Here is a 14,722-nt window from a genome sequence, read left to right as displayed (position 1 = left end):
AAGTCCCGTGAGTCCTCTTTTTAAATGAGATCTACAGTAGTTATGTTTAGTTGTCCTTGCCATCTATTTTCTTTTTTATACTACTAATTTTTATACTACTAATGTTAAGTATATACAAACTAATGTATTAAGATCCTAATATGTCAATTCTAAGTAATTATTGAGTTTAAAAGGATTTTTTGGCCATTTTTGATATTTTATGTATATATTGTAAATTCTAGGGGAAATACAGAACACATATAATGCAGGAAAAATTGAAGTTATTGACTCTGATATTGGTAATTAAAATCTTATCAGAATTAAGTATATCTTTATCCATACATTTAACTGTCTTGTTTTTACTTTTTATAATTATTTTTAAAAGTAACTCTAGTGTGGGTAATTCTAAAACTCTATTTAGATACAAAATATAAACAGCATGAAAATAATTAGGTATCTTTATAATTATCAGTAGTGTGTGTTAAAGTCATTATGTTAAAACATTCTTGTGATTGCAGATATTGAGTGAACTAAATTATGATAAAGTCCTTTTGGACTTTGACAAGCCAGGGCATTATTCTGAGTTTCCACTGGTGAACACATCAATGAAATTTAGTATCTCTCTAATATCCTTGTGGTTTTATTTGCTGTCTACTCTCAATATAGTTTATTATTTCCTTCTTAATACTTTAAGATCCCTTTAGCAAAAACAATCTAGTGACTATCTAAATGGAGACAGCCACCCAATTACAAAAAAGGAAGAAACAAATGTAAGATATTAAGGACACCAAAAGCACAATGCTGATAGTGAAAACACTGTTTCTAACTAGAAGATAAAAAGAGTTATATTGACTGAGTCATTCCTCAGTTTTCCATGCCTTTTCAGTTTTCATAGTTTTTCTTTACAGTATTTTATAAGGGGCTTCATGGAAGGAAAAAGAAGAGGAAGAAGGGTTGTAGTCAGGGTTACAAATGAAAGGTAATCTATCTGGATAAGATTTGAAAAGCATCTATGTTGAATAGCTTACTTTGTTAATATATTAAATTCCTAAGTCTCTATACTATTTCATGAAATGTTATTCTCTAGGTTGGTTTTTCCTGTTACCCCGGGCATTATATCTAACCATTAAATAACAAATGTTTAGAAAATCAGAGGTTTGGCTTTTTTATTATTTTTTTTAAACGCACACTTCTCCAACACATTTATTTCTTTAAAGGAATGGATTTTGAAGAGAAAAAACATGGGGCAGAGAGGTATGGAATAGAAAATACAAATGTAAGCTGTTTTGCTAATTGCTTTATGACCACAACAAACTAGTACAGAGAATGCCCTGTACAAAACAACACAATAAAGATCGAGGTGTTCCCTTAGGCAAGGCTGAAGATTTCAGTCTCTGGTATTTGGAATTTAGGTTGCAGTCCTTGTTTTTGGACGGATCACTGGGTGTGTGGCACAGTCCATGCTTTTAACCAGATCTGAACAGGAGAATGGCCACTTGGCCCAGGTAGAAGTAGATGAAGTGTTTGGTTTCATGTGTCACATAACTACCGAAGTTCCTCCCCACGATGCAGTGCCAGGTGGGGTTATACTTCTTGTCAAACTGCTTCTTGATATGGGCCGCAATGTCCTTCTCTATATTATATTTCTCCAATGCCTGAGTAGCACACTCCACCGAGCCCTGTTGCATGTCCTCCGACATATCGGCATTTTTGATCACAGCCTTTCAGTCACACATGGTTACCGAAGAGCAGGGTCTGGCCCACTGCAACGGTCTCCTGGGGGAGGGGCTGGCGAGGCTCAGACCCTTTGAGAGTAGCGATCCCTACTGAAGCCATGGTGCATCTATCAATCAGAGGTTTTTAAAAATTATCACTAGCTTGAGTAACAGCATCATGAGAATCCTGTCATGTCCTGTAAAGTGAGTGACTTCAGGGTCGTGTTTAACAGTATTCCTCTCTATTAGCATGTATGTTGGAAATAGTATACTATTTTATGTCCATGTTTATAAATAGAGTCTATTTCTTAGGTAAGTCAACAAATAAGATAAATAATGATATTACCTGTGGGAATCTCCTTCTTAGCCTCCTTGTGAGGATATTATGTGTAATGCTGGGTTATTTTGCTTGTTCCTCAGATTCTAACGGTAGAATTAACCCTGGGCGAATTGCTTACATTTCTTCGAGGAGTTGCTGTATTCCAGATGAGAGCTATGGCTGCCTGTCTTCAAACATTCCTGCATTGGAATTGATGGCTCTGTACGTGGCAGCTGCCATGCATGATTACGACCACCCAGGGCGGACAAATGCATTTCTAGTGGCTACAAATGCCCCTCAGGTAGGAACTACTTTTTCAGAAAGTTTAAGGAGTGGTTCTGAAATTTTACAGCCATACTGTATTTCCCTTTGTAAACCATTCTTCAATTGAATCATTTGGCCGTTGGATAATAACACACGGCAGTGATATGACATGTGCTTGTGCTGAAGAATTAGGGAAAAATCATCTTCAGCTGGAAAATAAGTAAAATGTTCCTGAAAGAGTAATTCGCTACTTTTATGAAATTCTGGAGTCTTTGCTGTCAATATCTTTGCCTTTGATCAAATTGATAAGACTTTGACTAGATGTAAGACTTACTCTTCCTTCTAGCAAGATCCTTCATATGCCTAAAAGCTATAATGACTGAGAACTGTTATTATTTTTGTTGTTGTCCTCTTTTTTTCTCTAAGACATACCATAATATGCAGTCTCTTAGGTCTGCATATATTCATATATGTAAAAAATCTTCTAGTACATTATTTTTGTATTCAGTACAGCTGATAAGGTGCAAGATTCCTTTAGGGTCACAATTTGCATGAGAGGTAGGAGTCCCCAGCAAATGGATATTGTAATTGCGATGACTTTAAACATTAGGACTTGGAACTAGATAGTCAGCCCTCCATATCCAGGGTTTCTGCCTGCATGGATTCGATCAACTGCAGATCAAAAATATTTGAAAATTTAAAAAATTCCAGAAAGTTCCAAAAAAAGCAAAACTTGGAATTTGCTGCACACTGGTAACTATTTACATTGTATTAGGTATTATAAGTAATCTAGAGAAGATTTAAAGTATACAGAGGATGTGCGTAGGTTATATGAAAATACGACATCATTTTATTAATAGACTTGAACATCTGCAGGGGTCCTAGAACCAATTCCCTGCAGATGCTAACGGATGACTATACTTGGTTTTAAGCAGAATTTAGTGTGGTTGTGAATTTTTGTTTAGGCTGGTGATTCCTGAAATGTCAGCTTTGTATTTCTGCCTGCCTGCCTTACAAAGAGCAAGTTGTCAATGATTGTTTGCTGAATTCATCTTACTTCCTCACTTTGTTGCTCTGTGTTCAAAACTCAGTTCTGATTCTTTCATCTTTTATAGCCATTCTCTGTGTTCCTTTTCTCATTTCTCTGACACACTCCCACTGCTTAAAATATAGGAGATAGATTCTCTACCCAGAACAAAATTCAGTGAGACAGAGAAGATTAAAAGTGCTATGTAAAAAAAAAAAAGTGCTATGTAATTCATTTTCTCCAGTTAGACTTCATCTCTTCATAGCTCATGATTTCCACAGGTAACTTTTAAATGAATTTCAATCTAGATACTAATAGTTTTCCACTTTCTAAGAATTGCTTTGGGAGAAATTTCCCACTAAGGAACACATTTCCTCATTTGCAGTCCCATTCTGCAAGAATCAGACGCCCATTTTCTCTAGCCTAGCACTTCACAATCCTAGTCCTATGGCAAGTCACAGACCTGGGCAGTAGTGGCACAGCGGAAAAAGTACTGGTCTTCGGATTGAGAGACCTGAGTTTAATTTCTGGTTACCTACTATTAGCTGTGTGACATTAGGCAAGTAACCCTTATCTTTCTGAACCTCAAAATATGTACCTGATATGACTAAAAGAGATAACATTTGGAAAGTTTTCTACTGAATCAGATATCATGTAGACAGAAATTATTTACTATTCTATTCCACCCTCTGCTTTCATTCTCTCTTTATTAGCTTTGAGTATAGGTGAGTCAGACTTGTTTATTACCTCTTCTTCAAGGATATTACAAGTTAGTGAATTCTAGTGTTACTTGTCTTGCATGCAGATAATTGAAAACAATGACACATGAATGTAATTTATATAAGTTGTATACTCAAAACTGTTGTCCTGATCAAAATACAAACATGAAGTCTGGACACAATCAGTAACTATGTGTTATTTCTAAATTCTCATTGTTAAGGACTGCCAAGAGATGAAGCAATGGAAAGGGCTGGACTGGAAAGGAAATTGATCAGAGTTCAGCTATGAAAAAGTGTAGCCTTTTACCTAGTCTCCTTGCTTACTTCCTGCTCCCCTTCAGTCTGGTTTCAACACATAGCAGCCAGAGTGGCCCTGTTTAAACGTGCATTACATCACTCTCTGTTCCAAGCCCTCACTCCTAGTAAAAGACAGTCATTACAGTGGCTCTGAAGGCCCTACACGATTTAGCCCCCAGTAATTCTCCTTTTTAAATTCACTCAGATCTAGCCTCACTGGCCTCCTTGCTGTTTCCTTCCATGTGCTGGCACACTCCCTTTCTAAGAACCTGGTCAGTTTCTGTTCTCTCTGCCCAGAGTGCTCTTTCCCCAGACATATATTGGGTTAGCCAACAAGTTCATTTGCGTTTTTCCATAACATCTTACAAAAAACCCTAACGACGTTTTTGGCCAACCCATTATATAGCTCACTTTGTCACTTCCTTCCACCTGAAATTTCAAAAGCCCCTCCCTGGCACTCATTATGTTCCTCCCCGATCATAACAATGGTCATTCAGCATACTGTGTATTTTGCTTGTGTATTTTGTTTATTCCATGCCTCTCAGAGGAGTATAAGTTTCCAAGAGGGCAGGGATTTTTATCTCTTTTATTCCCTAATACCTAGAATGGTGCCTAGCACACAGAAGGCATTCAGTAAAAATTTGTTGAATGTTGAAGGATCCCTAACTTCTTTGCTCTGCAGGACTGCTAAGCTTGTCTGAAATACACTCCATTGTTCCCAAAGTGATGAAATTCTTGAGACCTTCTTCAGCTAGTGCCTGTGAGATAAGGACTCTTTTGTGAAAGCCTGAGGCCTAACCTGTTTATTAGGTAATAAAGCAGTCTCTCTCATCTTAGGAAGCTCAATAGGTCTAATCAGGCCATAAATAGTGAAAGATATTATTGCTCTGGTGTATGATAAAAAGGGACAATAGTGTATACCACCACCAACTGGATCAAGTGTTCTTCATTCTCATGGTAAGAGAAGTGTGTGGGAAGACTTAGGAGGATGATTTTGAATCCTTGCCATGAGAGAAGGGGAAACATTTAGTCAGCTTTATCCTGGAGGGATGTCAGTATTGAAATTCTAAGAGATTTCTGAGCTATTTCCAAATGAAGAGTTGGCTGAAAGACAGAGATTAGTGACTGAGATGTTAGAGTTTGTAGAATATTTTGATTTGGGGTAAAAGTAAACAAAACTTTGAGAATGGTAGATCTGAGACAGTCATCAATGTTTGTCCTCCCAAATATAGATCAAGATGGTGACTAAACAAGTACATTTTTCTCCTTTTCCTCCTGATCAAAATATTAGTAAGGGATGAAGCTCATTACAACAGAGAGGAGTTGGCGGGAGGATATTATCACCAGTAGGTTAAAGAATTTCATACTGTTTCTGGAAAATGAAAAACATGTGGGCAAATATTACGAGATTAAAGTATACTAGAAGGGGGCTTCCCTGGTGGCACAGTGGTTGAGAGTCCGCCTGCCGATGCAGGGGACACGGGTTCGTGCCCCGGTCCGGGAAGATCCCACATGCCGCAGAGCGGCTACGCCCGTGAGCCATGGCCACTGAGCCTGCGCGTCCGGAGCCTGTGCTCCGCAACGGGAGAAACCACAACGGTGAGAGGCCCGCATACCGCAAAAAAAAAAAAAAAAAAAAGTATACTAGAAGGGAGCTGAGGCCTAAGTGGAACCCTAGAGACTCCTGATGCAATTTGCCTTTGTCTGCTCTACACACACACGCCTCCCACATAACACACACCAAACACCTTTAAGCAAAGCTACTGTATTTACTGCATTTACTTCCAGGCAGAAAACACATCTCTTAGATATTGAAGAAAATGGCCAGGAGAGATTTAATACTTCAGAGTAAATCCTTCTCATTTTTGAAATCACACTGGTAATTCTAAAGCAAAACCTGCTAGGTAAACAGGCCCCATCCATGTTTACAGGATTCCTACTCATCCTTCCCAATTAAAGAGACTCAGCAATAAAACATACACAAGGCTATTCAATGCATACTATGATTATTGAACAAAACAGGCAAAAAAAATATTCTGCCCCCATGGAACTTACATTCTAGTAAAGCAAGAAAAAACAAATAAGTGTGTGTGTGTAAAAGACAGAGAGATGATTATGACATAAGTGCTAGGAAAAAAGTAAAACGGGAAGAGATAGTGCTGGCATAAAAGGATTATTTTCATGTTAGAGTTCTGTATCCAGCTAAGCTACAGTTGAGTGTTAAGAGCAAAATAAAGAGTCTCAGGTATGCAAAGATTTTTAAAAATCATGTTCCATCCATCCTATCTGAGAAAGTTACATAAAAATGTGTTTTAGCAAAACAAGGGTGATAACTAAGACAAAGGGTCTTAGAAGATAATGGGATTACCAGAAATTTTAGAACCCAGAACTTGAGAGTAAAGGAATCCCCAGATGACACCTGTTCATCAAGACTATTTCTTTAAAGAGAAGTACTTCTTTATAAAAAAGTAGCTTCATTGTTTTCTACTGCACCTAATTTGTTTACTGCCTCTATTGGATTCTTTTTTAAGTTAGGAATATTATTTTTTTAATGAAAACAGCCTTTCTTAATCCAAGATTTTTCATTCAGAAAAATTAAAATACCTTCTTTTAATCTTACGACTATGACCTAGAGATTTTTCTGTTTCCTCCTTTTTCTTGTGTTTCAAAAGGAGATATTTGTTCAGATTTGTCATAGTCTTCCTGTTTGATCAAAGTCTTTATGTCTGATGGGTTTTTGTTAAGATTAATTATGTCAGAGTTTATATTAAACCCCTTTTCAAATCTTTTTGATTCAGAGAGGGTAAAAGTAAACTTTATGATCAACTAATTTGCTTTGCCATGTTAGAGAAGTATTTGCTTGTGGAGATAAGGATGGGATCCATAACTAGAGAAAGCAGGTAGCAAGTTGCTTTAGCAAAATTCAGAGGATATTAGTTACTGCAGCTCTAAATTAGGGGGGAAACTGTCTTCCTTTTCTAGTTGTCATGGCGCTCTCAGTAAAAGCCAGCTGAGGCTTCATTATCTGTTTTACCTGGAATGTTTTCCTCACAGAGTTTAAGCTTGGCTTGTTGCTCTATGTGCAAGCTTCCAGTATTCTTCTAAAGCAGAATTTGCCTCCTTACTGCTCCATGATTCTTGCCTCCACTCAGCCATGAGGTAGAGAGTTGACTGGGGTCCAGCAGGGGACTCCTTCTACTTACTCTCCAGGTGGGTTTTTCCTTCTTATGCAATGACTTAGATGGCCTTTCCTCAATCCATTCCCACTTTTACCATGTCTTTAAAGCTTCCAGTATAGTGATTATTTCTAGATTCTAATATTGACTCAGATTTCTTTTGGTCCCCATTTTATATTTCTTTGGTAAGGTCAAAGGGTAATTTGGATGCTGCAGGAATTCTGAATTACCAATTTTTTTTTTTACTGATCTCACTAGCTGAGAGTTTAAGTCAGCTAGCTTTACAGGACACTCATTATACATTGTAATTTATTGAGCTGGGAGTTTGATTACTTCTTCATGAACAAAGCTATTCTGGTAATTTATCAGTCTTTATTAGATTTAAGCATGAATTAGTTAAATCACAATTAAATGCAAGTTGACCCCTTAGGAAGTCTTTGAAGTTTCACATGTATGTTTCAATTTGATACGTATATTGTAATATGATTACCACCATAGCGATAGCTAACACCTCCATCACATCACATAATTAACTTTGTGTGTGTGGTAAGGACATTTAAGATCTAGTCTCTTAGCAGTTTTTTATTATATAATATAGTATTGTTAATTATAATCACAATGCTGTACACTAGATCCCCAGAACTTGTCTTCAAACTGCACATTTGTACCCTTAGACCACCATCTCCCAATTCCCCCACCCTCTGGTAACAACCTAGTTCTGCTGTATCTAGAGTTCAGTCTCAGATTATTTGTAAGTGATATCATACAGTATTTGTCTTTCGCCGACTTATCTCACTTAGCATAATGTTCTCAAGGTCCACCCATGGCAGGATTTCCTTCTTTTTCACGGCTAAAAAATATTGCATTGTGTCTATATATATTACATCTTCTTTATTCATCCATTGGTGGACACAGATTGTTTCCAGCCTTTTTATGACTCACTGCAAAGTTTAAATCATATCACTGCTAACATAAAAATAAATGATGTAAAAAAAAAAATCAAATGGTATGTATCTATGCTTAAATCTAGACTATAGCTAATTTTCACAAATATGTAAAACAATCTAATTAGGCTCAGAATATGCATCTTAACTGAGATTGCGCAGTATTTTTATCTGTCCTTTTCCATTAGACAGGAAGCTCTATGAAAATAGGGACAACGTTTTAATTTTTATACTCAGCCGTTAGCACTGGCTATGAGAATTCTTTTAATAATTACTATGCTTATTTAATAATTTTAAAAATTGCTTGCTTGTTAGAGATGGAAGAAGCTTTAAAAATTCTATATAGTCCAGTGGTTTTTAAAATCTGTATTCCCAAATCCTAGACTACTGAGGTAGTACCTCAGGGTCTTCCACTAGAGTGAAGTGGAAAAAAAGTGAATAAATCTACACCACTTGAACCAGAGAATTTGTGCTTTTACCTGCTTGATACTTCTCTGACTCCCAGGCACTGTGTCAGTTGGGAGTATAGGATGTGCCCTTCTCATATTTGTGGGTCTCTGACTCACCATGCACAGTATTCCAGGTTCCTCTCCTTCATGCTTTAGTCAGCATGTTCATTCCATGCTGGCTAAAGAACAGTAATATATCCCTAAACCTGCTCTCTCTGTCCCTAATGACTTTATTAACAGAAGCTTTATCTGAGAAGGTTCACTGATTTAATGAAGTTGACCTCAGATATCCACTTTACATCTCTTGGTAGGCAGCGTGGTGTCTGCAAAGATGAACTTTGGAGACAAATTACCCTTTCGCTTACTAGCTGTGAATGCTGGAAAGGTGTACCTTATCCTCTTTGCACTTGTCTACTCATTTATAAAATTATCAACCCTTCTTTACAGGTACTAACATGCCTGGCATGTAGTAGGTACTCATTGTATTCTTCCAACCTGATCCTAACTCTGTTTATTATTAAAGTTCAGTATCTTTGAGATGCCTGCCTCATTTTTCTTATTCCTTTTTAGGCAGTTTTGTACAACGACAGATCTGTTCTGGAAAATCATCACGCTGCATCAGCCTGGAATCTGTATCTTTCTCGTCCAGAGTACAACTTCCTTCTTAATCTTGATAATGTGCAATTCAAGCGCTTTCGTTTTTTAGTCATTGAAGCAATCCTTGCCACAGATCTTAAAAAGCATTTTGATTTCCTTGCTGAATTCAATGCCAAGGTTTGTTATGCAAATTAATTCCTGGTTTAAAAAGCAGAAATTATTGTCAGTGTTACTGACAAAAGTTATTTTTTTGTTTTGTTTTAAATTTTGAGAGTTTATTTGATCAAAAGCTGATTTGAATCAGGCAGCATCCAGTCTAACAGAAAGGAGCTCCAAGGACCAGTATAAAATGAAAGACTTTTATAGGCACAAGGGGACAGGAAGTTATACTGGGCAAAAAAGCGGGTTGGTAATTGAAAAGTTACTTTTCTTTGGGGGATGGCCAGGTTCTATCAGTCAGATTACCTAACTGATTAGGCCATTCCAAAAGGTATTTTTTTAACATTAAGTTAGAATAAATCTGAAGTCATGAAGTCATGATAAGTCTGACATAATACAATATATATGCCAATATTTTTTAAAAATTATAACATGTCCAAAAATACTATTGCTTGCTACATTTCCAATTATGTCAATTGAAGCTTTTAGGGACAGATTTGAGAATGTTGGGCACAGTGCCAAGTAAGGCATTTTATGAAGTTAAAGATGTGTTTCTAAGAAGCCAGTTATGCCTACTTTGCTTCACCTGTTTCCCTTTATATTATTAAGTGTTTAACTGGCTGGTGTGGGTCTGGAGAAGTACGTGAGAATAAGGCACTCATTGAACTACTGTTTATTGGGATTGCCCACTGCATGCAATCGTCCTAGTGAAGAATAAGGAATGAGCAGATGGAAGTCCCTGTCCTCACTGAGCTCACATTCACTGTGGAATTGAGAATCACTGCCCTTGTGTGATGGTACTAATGGGAGCACGTTCTATCCCTCAGAAGTTGGGGTGAAAAAATGTTGAGAACCACTGCTTTAGATTCCTGAGGGAAGGATGCCCCACCTTCTGCAGGCAGGAAATCGTTTTCTTGATAACATTTGTGCCCTAAAGGAAGGTGTACCTTCAGGGCAGAGGAACAGGTATCAAAGGAGTACTAGATTCAGCCTCCTGGAAGGAGACCTATATATGTCACTGTTGTGATATTGGTAAAATGTTTATAAAAATCAGCAAGAAATTTGAAATTTCTTTAAACTTGTTTCATCGCTGTATAGCTCTATTAACTTTTTATTTAATAAAAATTCACTTAAGTGCTTAAGTCAGAGTAAATAGAAGTTTTTATAGGTGAAAGATTATCTAGCCCAAAACTTTTGAATCTGTGTTCCTCAGAGATTTCTATTCTGTAGTCTCTCAGAAAAATGTCACATGAGTGGGGCTCTAGACTACACAATTTCTTTCTTTTCTTTCTTTTTTTTTTTTGGCCATGGGGCGAGGCTTGCGGATCTTAGTTCCCGACCAGAGGTTGAACCTGGGCCACGGCAGTGAAAGTGCAGACTTCCCTAGTCTAGGGAATTCCCTAGACTACACAATTTCAGTCTAAAGAGCTCGCCTTTCTTTTAACTGTTTTCTGTAGTGGTGGTCTACATAAGAGTTCCTTTAACAAAAGGGGTGGATGCCAGGGAGTTCCCTGGTGGTCCAGTGGTTAGGACTCAGGGCTTTCTTGGCCGTGGCCCTGCTTCAGTCCCTGGTGGGGGGGAACTAAGATCCTGCAAGCTATGCAGCACAGCCAAAAAAAAGAAAAAAGAGGGGGGTAGATGCCAAAAAAAAAATCTACCATCACAATAAAGTTCCAAAGCCACTGATCTGGCCTATTCACTTTATTTCTTACAAGAGGAAATTTGAGTTCTTGAAAGGCATGTTAATTTGCCTGATAACTAGCATTTATTTAAATAACAATGTTAGCATTTACTATGAACTGTGAATTTTTCTTTGTTAATCCTCATGGCAATATGGCTAGATTGATATTTTTCCTATTTTATAGATGAAGAAGGGTGGACTCAAGGAGCTTAAGTAATTTTTCCAGCATTATGCAATGAATTAGTAAATCATTCTGAGTCAGGATTTAAAACCATAGAGATTAGCTTCTAAGACTTGTGTTCTTTCAGCTATATAGCATGTTGTCTTTTACGGTTAGATCCTTAAGTGTTCCTTTTTGAGACAGAAATAGTTATAATTCTTATATGATTTGGTTTTGCATATACATTTTATATTATATCATATTATATACGAATGTGTTAATATACACAAATTACAATTTTCTCTGGTAATCACAAATATTGAAACCCATGGTTTGTTGTTCTGCTTGTACAGTGCTCTACTTCCATTGAAACAAAACCGTAAATGACACTTCAAAGGGAAATTTAACCCATAGAGGTACATGTTATGGCACAAACCAATTAAAAGAAGCATTTATTGAAATTCCTTCCTGTCCTTTGGACAGGAAACAGTTTTAAGACAATTTGGTAAAAACAAAAAACTGGGGAATTCCCTGGCAGTCCAGTGGTTAGGACTTCACGCTTTCACTGCCGAGTTAGGACTCCACCGCTTTCAAACCCTGGTTGGGGAACTAAGATACCACAGGCCGTGCGGTGTGGCCAAAAAAAACCCCCCACAACAAAAAACTCCTGTGCCCTCAGCACCTAAAATAATTCTGTTTTTCCAAACTAGGCCAATGATGTAAACAGTAATGGTATAGAATGGAGTAATGAAAATGATCGCCTGTTAGTATGCCAGGTGTGCATCAAACTGGCAGATATAAATGGCCCAACAAAAGTTCGAGACTTGCATTTGAAATGGACAGAAGGCATTGTCAATGAATTTTATGAGCAGGTAAGTTGAAACATTAGATTGGTGGGACTTTTAGATTGGTGGACTTTTCTGCCATCTGAAGACACTACCCTTTGGGTTTGGATAGCTACATTAAATGCTTGAAATGAGTTGCTTTAACTAAAAATGGGTTGCATTTGCTCTGGTCTTAATATTTTCTCAGCTCCTTTGCCTTTGTTTCTAAAATTTAAAAACAGGGAGTTCCCTGGTGGTCCAGCGGTAAAGAACCTGCCTTACAACGCAGGGGACGTGGGTTTGATCCCTAGTCAGGGAACTAAAATCCCACATGCCACAGGGCAACTAAGCCTACACGCCACAACTACTGAGCTCGTGCACCTCAACTAGAGAGAGAAAACCCACACACTACAACCAGAAAGAAGCTCACACGCCACAACGAAAGATCCCGCATGCCTCAACGAAGATCCCATGTGCCACAACTAAAGACCCAACGCAGCCAAAAATTTAAAAAATAACAATAAATAAGCAAATTAATCTTTAAATTTTAAAAACAAAAATAGTTTATTGCCAATCTGGAGTGGGTTGAATGTACTCCAGTCTAGAGCTAAGGAAAGACTACATATTGATTCCAAGGTCCCTTTCAATCCTGAAAACCTATAGCCTAGGATAATTTATTTCCAGAAGAAGTTGTTTAATTGATTCAGGGTATATTTAGATTGTATTTTTAAAGTATCAACCCATTTTCAACTCTGCTATAGAAAGACTGCCTTAGATACATCAACTACGTAAAAGTCCTGGCAAAGGGTAAGAAATTAGCACTAGAAATGGGGACAAAGTAGATATTTAGTGGCTTTCAAGTTTCAAAAATATAAACATGCTCTTTTCTCATATGTTTTTAATCTTGTCTTTAAAATAATCCTACCACTTTGCAGTCTTTACCACTTTTCTGTCCAATCTTGAGGCTCCCTACAATGTAGAAAAATACTGATTTCCCCAGAAGCCTAATATTTCATTATCTCCAAAATAACAAATACATCCTCTTGACTGGAACTGCATTCCTTGGGAATCCTTACTAGACCTACTAATCAGGAAAGATCAAGATGTTTACCAAGTGAGACTTCTGTGACAGGGCTTTCTTTACCAAGAGTTGCTACTCTAGTAGGAATGATGAAGGTGAGCCTATAAACTGCACACTTATCCGTTATACCTTGTCACACCCAGGTTGTATTGAATGACCAGTAAATGTAGTGTCTTTCACCCACCTTAGCTGAACATCCCTGTACAATAGTGTATACTCTGCTGTTTACAAGTCAACAAAATACCATACTGTGTAGTCATGAAAATAGATTAGTAAAATCTTAACAATAATCTTAGAATACTTTTCACTGATACATTTGAACTAAATTATATGTAATTTGGGGTAATAAATGGTTATAAATATTTACCCTAATTTGTAGACTGCAGTATGTATAGTAATGTTTGCATATTCCCATCCTCATTCTCAAAGATAATTGAAGACTGCCTCAGGCTTCAGTTCAGGTTCACAAAAGAATTTTATGCTAAGGAAAATGCTGTCTTTATATTATCTGTACAAACAGTGGTAATAAGAAAGTGGTCGTATATGCCAATTTTAGAAAAATTGGCCTAGAAAAGCCTAGCTCCTATTTAAAAGTCAAATGTATGAAACTGTAGAATCCTGTGGATAAACCCACCTGGATATTTTTTGTAAATATTAATAATTTTCATCCTCACAGAAGATAAAGCCATATAAGATTTTTAATCATGGGACAGTGAATCATGGGACAGTTTCTGGTTGTCTCCTTAGGGCTCTGTTGGCTCAGCACAGATAGACACTGCCTGCTTGCAGAACTTGTGCACTGTGGAGAGTATTCACCCTCCACCAGTTCAGACAGTAGGCACTAAAGTGTTAATAGTACCATTTGGGGACCACTCAGCCCTGTGCTCGACATTTTATATAATATTGCTTTTCATCCTATAGCAACCCTGTAGATTATTATTCACATCTTGCACATGAATTGGGCATAGAGCTTGCCCAGCACCACACAGGTAGTAGGTGGCAAAAGCAGGTTTTGAAACCACATCTGTCTGATCTCCAGTTGTGCTCTCCAGAACCCTAGGGACCACAAGTGGGAGGGTATCACAGGGCAGGCAGCTGGGGTGAACCCTCACCTCAACCACAATAGCTCTACTTTTGTCTGTTTTACATATTGAGTTTTCTGATTTAGATTCATTAAAGGGTTCTGCTGTTAGAAAAAAAAGGGAGGGCATTGGAAAGCATTTGCAAAATTCAACTCTGTACTTCTGAGGTACAACTACAACAAAAATGATTCCATTATATCATCTCCCCATAGGAGAAAGAGGATCTATATTTGATATTATAGAATTTTG

General features: G+C 37.4%; 1 protein-coding gene and 1 pseudogene across 3 annotated transcripts in view; one reads left to right on the top strand and one right to left on the bottom strand.

Moving 5' to 3' along the window:
- The window catches only part of PDE3B (phosphodiesterase 3B), a 176,889-nt gene that overhangs the window by 157,727 nt on the left and 4,440 nt on the right, over window positions 1–14,722 (top strand). For both annotated transcript variants that reach the window (XM_079930304.1, XM_079930303.1), the window contains 3 exons: window positions 2,115–2,314; window positions 9,460–9,663; window positions 12,197–12,358. In XM_079930304.1, the coding sequence (XP_079786430.1) occupies window positions 2,115–2,314; window positions 9,460–9,663; window positions 12,197–12,358 (566 nt within the window). The remainder of the gene's footprint in view (window positions 1–2,114; window positions 2,315–9,459; window positions 9,664–12,196; window positions 12,359–14,722) is intronic.
- LOC307190851 (dynein light chain 1, cytoplasmic-like) lies at window positions 1,252–1,715 on the bottom strand (annotated as a pseudogene). The gene has a single exon. The product of its transcript is annotated as a dynein light chain 1, cytoplasmic-like (transcript).

Source organism: Stenella coeruleoalba (genome assembly GCF_951394435.1).
Source record: "Stenella coeruleoalba genome assembly, chromosome: 8".
In the NCBI taxonomy this organism is placed as follows: Eukaryota; Metazoa; Chordata; class Mammalia; order Artiodactyla; family Delphinidae; genus Stenella; species Stenella coeruleoalba.
This window is presented reverse-complemented; position numbering and strand designations above follow the sequence as displayed.